Here is a 9,025-nt window from a genome sequence, read left to right on the forward strand (position 1 = left end):
AGTGCACCAGGGTAGTCCTATCCTGAGCTCTACAGCCTCTACCCTGGTGGGGCAGGCTGGGGCCAGAGCAGCTGGAAGTCTCTTCCCTGGCCAGCATCCCTACCCTGCATCTACAGCACCTCCTGCGGCCATATGGTTGAGGGCAAGTGAAACTTGGGGGCATCTGAACCCTAAGCCTCTGGGCTTGGGCCTGCACACAGATGCCTGCCAAATGATCTGGAAGTATTTGAAGCCCCAGGTGGGGGTGCAGGGTGCTTGCCGGTAACAGGGCCACTTAATGGTTCTCAAATGACTCACAGATTTGGAATTGATTTGGCTTGGAACACACAATTTTTTCCTTGAAAAAGAAAAAAACCCTCCAGCTGGGAGCCCCATCAGGAGCCCCTGCTCTTGGCGCACAGCCCCCTGGCTGGGGCTAGGGTAGCAGGAAGCTCTTCCCTGTCAGCCCGCAGTCCTACCCACAGCCTGGAGCAACCCTGGGAGAGGCTGGACCTGCCAGGGCTGTGGTCAGAAGAGAGCTCTGCCCGCCTGTGGCCTGTTAAGGAATTCCCGGCTGTGCCAGGTGGAGACGGGCTGCTGCTATCCTCCAACTGGGGAGCCCTGTGCTTGGGCAGGCGGGATCGAGGGTTCTCAGGCAGCTGGGCGCCCCGTCCTGCGCTGGGGCTGCCCAACAGGGCAGGGGGCTCCAGGTCCAGCTGTGGCAAGGACAGGCTCCTTTCCAGGGCGCACAGAGCCACAGGCTGACTGCGGTGCAAGGCAGCAAGCCCAGAGCCAACAGGAGGGAGTGGGCAGAGCCCGTGGCACTGGGCGGGAATGTGGCATTGGTGCAGCCTGGGCTGTGGTCAGAGAGGCAGGGGGCCAAGGACGGTTCAACCCAGTGGGCACAGGCCAATGGCAGAAGTAGAGCCAGGGAGCTGGGGCACGGCTTCCCTGCTCAGTTAAGTTCGTTAAGGATGACCCGCAGCTCATTAGTGAGAACACGGTTTTTCTCCGCCTCCTGCTGGGAGCGCTCTATGGAAAACAGAGGTGTCAGCAGCAGCAGCAGGGAAAGAGAGAAAGAGAAAGAGAGGAGAGTGTTAGTGCAGAGAAAGTCACGTTAGTGCAAGAGAAAGTCACGTCAGCAGAGACCAGAGCCAGGCAGGGACCTGTGTTTGCCTCAAAGGAGAAGCGGTGGGGCCTGGGGAGAGCCTGGAGCGAGGGGTAGATCTGGGTGGGCATTTAACTCATCCTGGAGGGGGTGAGCCCGTTCCTGGGATGGGGCAGACTGCATGGGGGAGATCCAGACTGATGCTGAGCTGAGCTCTGGGCCAAGAGTGTGAAGCTCCAGGGATGGGGGAGTTTCCCTTCTTCAAGGAGGCATGGTGCTGCCCCCCCACCCCAGGCACTGGGGCAGGGGCCAGGCAGGGTGACAGGGGCTGTTTGGGGTAACTCCCGGGCAGAGCAGGAGATGGGACCACATCTATGCTCAGTTCAGCAATGATGGAGTCACAGGACAGGGAAGAAGGATTGACCCCAAGAGTGTGGGCCCTCGCAGGGGCTGTTGTCCTGCCCCGGGGCTCCCTCCTAGGCCAAGGGCAGGCATGAGAATGAGACAGCAGTGGAAATGAGAGTGGGAGTAGAGGGAGGGAGGCAGCAGCATGAAGAAACCAAGGAGAAATGGAGGAAAGAAAATGCTTTATTGAGACCAACTCAGTGGGACAGAAGAGAAAGGAAAAAAGTCATGAGATGCAAATGAAACAGCAATGGGCAGAGGAGAGAGGATGCAGCAGCACCAGGGCAGCCCCCACCCCACCCCACCGCAGCAGGGATGTGGCTTTTGGCCAGGTCAGCCCCAACAGTGGCTGAGCAAGCGCATATGCTTGGATGACACAGAGCCCCAGTCCTCCCCTCCCAGCCCCACTGCAAGCATCTTGCTCGGGCTATGGCTCCTGCTTCCCCTGCCTCCTGCACAGCCGCCCGGAGCCCCAGGGCTTGGCCCCCCAGCAGGGCAGGCGGTGGGGCCCCTCCTGCTGTACCAGTGGGCCCCTAAACCCAGCACCTCCTCCAGGCTGTGGCTGACAGAGGGGGACTCCCTGGACAGGAGGCAGCAACACAAAGCAGGGCTCCCCCCTCCCCCCCAGGAGCTTCCCAGCCCCTCGCCTGAGCACTCACACCTGACAGCACTGGGGCCTGAAGACAGAGAGAGGACAGACAGATGGACAGGCAGGCAGGCAGACAGGGGGGCTGGGTGGGGAGCAGCCAGGGTGACCCAGGGGCAGGCAGGTGGGGGCAGGATGGATGGACAGACAGGCAGGGCAGGGCAGGGCGTTGGTGTGCGAGTGGCTCAGAGGGAGGTGATGTCGTTAAGTGCATTGTCCAGCTCCTCGCTGATGGCCTTATACTTCATCTTCTGGGCATACACCTCGTCTACAGGCAGGAGGAGGGCGCGGGGGCACAGTGTGGGGCAGAGCAGGACAGTGAGGGTGCGGGAGGCAGGGAGTGGTGGGAGAAAGAGAGAGAGTGAACGTGAGAGAGTGAGAGACCCCAGTGCAGGAGGACGGGGCTGGGGCAGGCCACACGCACACGCACACACCTGGCACGGGCAGGCAAGGCCCCCATGGCTGCCGGGGGCCCCGCGCTCAGCACCTCCTCCCCAGCACATTCCCCCATCACCCCTTCCTGGGGCCTGTGCCCTGGGCCAAGCTGCCTGCTGGGCCTGCCCGTGGTCTGCGCGGCCCAGAATCAGTCCTGTCTGAACCACCACAGTCCAACTGCCCCGATGGGGCAGCACAGCTGCTCTGGGGGCCAGTCTCCACCCTCAGGGGCAGGGGTTCCTTCCTAACCCTGACCCAAGCTCCCCCATGCTGCCACGTTGGCCACGGCTCCCCAACCCGTTCCCCACAGCTGCAAAAACTGCTTCCATCCTTCATGTAGCCCTATTGCACCCTGGGGTCCCCCACATGCCTTGCCATGGCCGAGGCAGACCTTCCTTGCCTGCCTGGCACCCCTCAGCGCCCTGCCCCCTCCCTGGCCCCTGGCTGCAGGCATGAGTGCGGTAGACCAGGCGCATGCCCAGGGTCTGAGACCCGGGAACAGCTCGACTCATCAGAGGTGCGTTACCTTCCAAGTCATCGATGGTCTTCTCCAGCTTCGCCACCGAGCGCTCTGCAAACTCCGCTCGGGTCTCAGCCTGCAGTGGGAAATGGGTGTCAGCTCCAGGGCCAACAGGGTGGCAGCTGTGGCAGGCAGGAGCAGGCCACGGACCAGCACTGCTCATGCACGGATCCCGATGCAGGACTGGACCTGGTTTGTCCTGGCACTGGGTACTGCCAGGTTGTCTGCACCTGCCCCAGGACTCGCTTCCCAGTCTCTTGGGAGCTGATTCTTCCTGGTTTGCTGAATCCAAGCTCTGGGTGGGCCTGGACCCTCCCTGCCAGTCTTGCGGCAGTCATTCACTCTGGAACCCCAGACAAAGTGGGGTTCAGACCCTGGCTCTGCCCCTCACAGGGCTGGCAGCAATATGGCTCCACCCCAGGGCAGCGGCACCTGCGCCACCCTGGTCCCCAGGGCTGGCGCTGGCCTCTGCAGGCATGTAGGTCACCTGCCCACTGCAGGGGTGATAGGAACTGTGGACAAGGGTCTGGATCCACCCAGGTTTGGGTTTGCTGATCCAGGGTGGCCACTGGTCCAGGAGCCCAGGCAGGGCCGGGATAACACGGAGGTCTGTGCCCTCCGCACTCTGCTCCAGGGCCTCTCACCTCTTTCAGTTTCTCTGTTAGAATCTTGATCTCCTCCTCGTATTTGTCTTCCTTGGTGGAGTACTGCGGAGAGAAACACGCGTGAGCCCTGCGGCACCGGGCTCCCTCTTGCGCGGGGACCCCATTGCCCATCCCGCTCACTCCCTCCCAGCCCCAGGGGCAGGCACTGCTGCCAGGCCAGCTCCTACCTTGTCGGCCTGGGCCTCCAGGGACTTCAAGTTGTTGGTGACAATTTTCAGCTCTTCCTCTAGGTCCACACATTTACTACATCCCAGGGACAAGGGACAGCAGAGGAGACAGAATGGGAGAGGACAGCAGAGAGGGAGCAGGGAGCGAAGGAAGGAAGGAAGGAAAGGAGAGAAAGAGAGAACAAGTTCGGAGGACAGAAACCGGTGCAATTGGGTGGAGAGGAAGCGACAGCTGCCATGGCCCGTGCCCTGCATCCACATGTCTGGTGCCCTTGTGACAGTCGTCCTTGCTCTCCTGCAGCCACTCATGTCCAGGAGAGTCCAGCAGCCACATGCACATGTGCAGCCCAGGGGAGCAGGCTGCTTTGTGGGCAGGGGCAAAGGTCTGGGTGGGTCACCTGCTCAGCTGTGGCCAGGACAGGTACGTGGGAACCTGTAACCATCACCGATGCCAATCCCAACCCAGAGGTTTCTCCTTCCACAGCCCCAGAGGGCTGCAAGGGGGGGGGAGGCAGGTGGGGGAGGACAGGCCATGAGGCTTCCAGGTGCGGCCACACCAGCATCAGCTCCAGGCATTGCCTCCACCTGCCTGCCCCAGGGCCCAGGCCCAAGGCAGCTGCAGGACAGCGAGGAGCAGGAAGCCAAGATCCTTGTGCAGAAATGGGGGGAGAGAGGATGCCAGAGGAACAGAGAGGGGCAGAGGAAGCAGCATCTCCTGGCCCTGCCCAGTACCTCTTCCTCTGAGGCCATCAGGGACTTGAGGGTCTGGTCCATGGTCCGCAGCTCTTCTTCCAGCTGCCTCATGCGGCTGCGGGGAGGGGGCATCGTGGGGAGGTGGGGAACCGAGCAGAGAATATGGTCAAACACTCGCTCCTCACACTTGGGCTCCAGCTGGGCACGAGGATGGGACGGGACAGGACAGCAGAGCCATGGGGCAGGTCTGGTGGCCAGGCAGAAGGTGCAGGGGTCCTGGGCCAGGCCCAGCCCCAGGAGCCCTCGGAGCCCAGGCCCGCTGGGCTAGCTGGACTAGCAGGACTGGGCTCCCAGGCTAGTGCCTGACTGGGGTCCCTGCACAGCTCGGGGGTGGAGGTGGCCGCTGGGCCTGCAATCATCATGTGGTCGATCCCCCCCAGATCTTGCGGGCGCTGGCACTCACCTCTCTGCCACCTCTGCCCTCTCCTCAGAGCGCTCCAGCTCCCCCTCAATGACCACCAGTTTGCGGGCGACCTGTCAGCAACAGCAGAGGGGCAGGTCACCCCAGGTGCCTGCGCACACAGCCAGGGTCATGCAGGGCCATGGGGCAGCGCACACATACGTCTGCATGAATGACAGAGGGTGGCAGGGACCCCACAGCACCCAGGCTGGGGGGTGCAGTGAGTGTGTCCCATGGCAGGTGCATGGCCTGGCTGCAGAGGTGCAGGCAACGAGGAGACAGCGTACCACGTGGGCTGGACAGGGGGCCCCATGGCAGGAGCTGCTTCGGTGGGCTCTACTCTCTCTGGATCTCTTCCCGGGGAAGGGGTGTCAGGGGCAGACCCAGGGATCTGGGCACAGGTCCCTTGACGGGAGCTGGGGCCCCAGGGCTTGTGGTCCGGTGCTCACCTCCTCGTATTTGCGGTCGGCCTCCTCCGCTATGTGCTTGGCCTCTTTCAGCTGCATCTCCTGGAGCTCCATCTTCTCCTCGTCCTTCATGGCCCTGTTCTCGATGACCTTCATGCCTCTGATGAGAGCCCAGACCCGACCATCACTGCCACGACCCATGCAGCGCACAGCCCACCCCATGTACCTCCAGCCTACCAGAGCAGCCCCACCCATACCCACGGCCCCCAGCAGACCCGGGCCCCCATCCCAGCAGGGGACCCAGGCCATCTCCCTCCTTAGGGAGCTTGTGCTTAGCGAGTGACGGGGTGACATCAGGACCTACAGTGCCATGGGCAGGGGAGGAGGTGACAGAGCCCAGGCCAGCATCCCAGGGCCCCTTGGTGCCAGCAATGTAGCTGCATCTGCGGGGCAGGGCGAGGGCCAGCAGCCAAACCTCGGCACAGCCACAGGCTGGGCCCCAGATCTGTCCTTTGAGGCGCCTGCAGGAGCGCAGCCTCTCGCCTGGCCGGGGCGAGTGTGGCGCTAGCCAGGTTCCCCTGGCCAGGACTGGCTCCTCGCCATGCTCAGACATAATTTACTCAATGGCCTGAGTTCATCCTGCCCTCTGCTCTCCTCCCTCCCAGCCTCCCACAGCCAAACCCCCGCTCCCCTTGGCCCGTCTCTCCACCTTCCCTGCCCTCAGCCTGAGCAGCGTTAGGGCAGTGGCTGCATCATCATTACACTCCGGAGTTGATGCCCCACGGGAGGGTCAGAGGATGCAGGGCGGGCCACCCTACTCACCACGGCAGGGTCACACATTACCCTGCGGACACTGGGGGCCTTTACACTAGAAGCTGCTGGCCCCAGACAGAGACCTACTGGACCCCAATAGCCTTGGTCACCCAAAAGGCCGTCAGCCTCTGGCAACCCAAACCCTAACCCCCAACCTGTGGCTGCCCTGGGGAGCCAGAGCCCCAGGACAGAATCGGGCAGGAACCGGGTCGCTAGGAGATGGGGGGTGAGAAGCATCTTGGGGGCACATCCTGTCCCTGCCACGCACCGCTCGCTCTCATCAGCTGCCTTCTCCGCCTCCTCCAGCTTCTGCAGCGCAGTGGCCAGGCGCTCCTGGGCCCGGTCTAGCTCCTCCTCTACCAGCTGGATGCGGCGGTTCAGGGAGGCCACCTCTGCCTCGGCCTGGGGGGAAGCAGCACCAGGGTCACCTCAGCATTGCCGGGCCCTGCCCAGACCCGGCCTTGGGGACGGCCAAACACCCAGACCTGGCCCTACACTTGCAGGGGGGCACGGACCGTGTCCCAGGCCTGCCTACCCCTTGGGAGACTGGCTGAGCACCAAGGCCCCTCCACAGCCTAGCACTGAGACCCCCCAACACCCCAAATCATGTGCAGCACCAGGCAGCAGCGAGTCCCAGGGGTAATGGGCACCGGGGACACGGGTCTTCCTGTCCCTGAACATGTGGTGGCTGTGCCAAACGCTCCCAGCCCTGCGCCCCCTCCTCCGCTTCCCCAGAGATACCGGCTGTCCCTGCATGCTCGCCTCTGCAGGTACACCATGTCGCCCACCCCACCGTGCTGCCCACGTGCCCGTACCCCTGCCGGCCCCACAGGGACATGCCTGAGGCTGGGGCCCCATGACACAGGCAGGACACCTCAGACCCACACCAGCATATTCAGGCCCCTCCAGCCCCAGAGCATCGCCTGCTTCTCGACCACACAACACAGCCCAGACCTGGCACCAGCACCCAGCCCTGAGCCAGCCCGGGGACCCCGCACACACGCCCAGGTCAGCAGGGCCGGGATGCCTCCTGCAGCACGTGGCCCGGGCTGTGGCCTGGCGTGGTCCTGGGGCTGTGGCATGAGTAACGGAGCAGGAATGCCCAGCCTGGCCCGCAAGGATTCGCTCCCAAAAAGGAGATGGAACAACTTGTGGATTTCCTGTTTACTGAGGCCACCGGCCCAGCAAGCAGCTCCCACGTGGGACAACCCTCCCCCCGGCAGCAGCTCTGGCGGGGGCAGGCTGGGGAGGGTCAAGAACTGGGGTCCACACTGGCCCCAGGTTGCTTGCTGCTCCCTGCCCCAGCCCCGAGCTGCTCCTTGGCCTCCACCCACCAGGCCAGGCCAGGCCAGGCCAGGCCCAGGCTGATTTATGGCAGCAAGGGGAGGGTCCCGTCAGCAGGGACAATGGAGCAGACGCCTCCCAGGCTGGCCCCTTGCCAAGGCCAGGCTGGAAAGACCCAGCGCCTGGTTCCCAGGCTCCAGGGTGGGAGGGGAACGGGGAGGGCAGAAGAGAGGCTGGGAGCGCAGCAGGGCAGCACTGGTGGGGAGGGCATTGGGAACCAGGGGCAGATGAACTGGGGGCAGGGGTCAGACCTGCCCACCCCCCGTGTGCCGCCCCTTCCCCAGGCTGCAGGGCTGGATTTGAACCAGGACCAGGAACCACAAGGCTGTGCAAGGCCCCGCCAGGCCCCAGGGCATGGGGTTGTGGGGGTGAACAGCTACCCCCGCCCACAGCACTGGGCCCCTGCAGACGGCTGACTGGAGCCCCTGCCCGGCCACGCCAAGGCCTGGGTCTGGGGTTTCCTGGCGCTTGGGCACAGAGCCGTGGCAGCTCCACGTGCTGGGAAGAGACTGGAGTGGGACAGGTCTGGCTCCAGCTCCCAGGCTGGTCAGGCCTGGCCTGCAGGATGCAGGGCAGCAGAAGCCCAACGTGGCCCTTCCACAGGGCTGCACGGCCCCACTTGCCAGAGCTGGGGCCAGGGCTGGAGCTGGGTGGCCCACTGCCCCTGAGACCCCTCAGCTGGGCGCCCACGGACCCTGGGACTAGGGTAGGCCCAGAGACAGCAAGGGCCCTGCTGAGCTAGCAGGTCTGCACCTGGGGGGCTGGAACCAGGGAGGGGGTGCGGGAGGGTGGGGAAGGCCATGGGGCAGCAGCCACCAGCCCCGGCAGCCAGGGCAGGAGTGCGGAGGGAAGGCCCCTGGGCCCAGCAAGCCCAGCACCTGTGGCAGGACCCCCCCTGCGCCAGCCGCTGCCTCCACACTACTGCCTTCAGCCCTGCAGGGACCAGGCTTTCGCCCATCCCCGCCCTGCCCAACCTGGCTCCCGGCTGCCAGCACCAGCCGCTTGCCCGCGGCGCCCGGAACTGGGTCAGCGCCTCGATCGGCGTCACACCGTGGGGAACCTGAGCTCCCCGCACCGCAGACAGCTGGGAGGGCGAATGCGATCCAGCACCAGGGCCGAGGCTGCAGCCACCTGGGCTGGGCTGGGCACAGCGCAAAGGTGCCACCTTGCTCCAAAGGCATGCCGAGGGGCTGGCGAGAGCGAGGGGGGCTCTGCACAGTCGCTGCCCGGCTGGGCGCAGGGGAACTTGGTGCAGAGCAGTGTCCAGAGCCTGGGGGCAGCTGGGCCGCAGGCCTCGCCCCGAGGGAGGTGCCCGTGGCATTAGGAGGCTGTGGGAAGAGCCCGTGGACCCGCAGCCCGTGCCCCGCCCAGCGGCCCCTGGCC

At 64.6% G+C, this 9,025-nt stretch overlaps 1 protein-coding gene across 4 annotated transcripts in view; it reads right to left on the bottom strand.

Annotated features, from left to right (window-relative positions):
• The window catches only part of TPM2 (tropomyosin 2 (beta)), an 18,257-nt gene that overhangs the window by 6,086 nt on the left and 3,146 nt on the right, over positions 1–9,025 (bottom strand). The window contains exons 3-9 of one of the 4 annotated variants that reach the window (XM_019518012.1): positions 6,567–6,700; positions 5,528–5,645; positions 5,082–5,152; positions 3,926–4,001; positions 3,738–3,800; positions 3,100–3,169; positions 1,656–2,406 (exon numbers count right to left, since the gene is read on the bottom strand). In XM_019518012.1, the coding sequence (XP_019373557.1) occupies positions 2,324–2,406; positions 3,100–3,169; positions 3,738–3,800; positions 3,926–4,001; positions 5,082–5,152; positions 5,528–5,645; positions 6,567–6,700 (615 nt within the window). In that variant the 3' untranslated portion in view covers positions 1,656–2,323. Of the gene's footprint in view, positions 1–1,655; positions 2,407–3,099; positions 3,170–3,737; positions 3,801–3,925; positions 4,002–4,657; positions 4,734–5,081; positions 5,153–5,527; positions 5,646–6,566; positions 6,701–9,025 lie in introns of those variants that run through there. The other 3 variants (XM_019518010.1, XM_019518011.1, XM_019518009.1) reach the window with 3 other exon arrangements.

Source organism: Gavialis gangeticus, unplaced genomic scaffold (genome assembly GCF_001723915.1).
Source record: "Gavialis gangeticus isolate Ggan-Ray unplaced genomic scaffold, GavGan_comp1, whole genome shotgun sequence".
In the NCBI taxonomy this organism is placed as follows: Eukaryota; Metazoa; Chordata; order Crocodylia; family Gavialidae; genus Gavialis; species Gavialis gangeticus.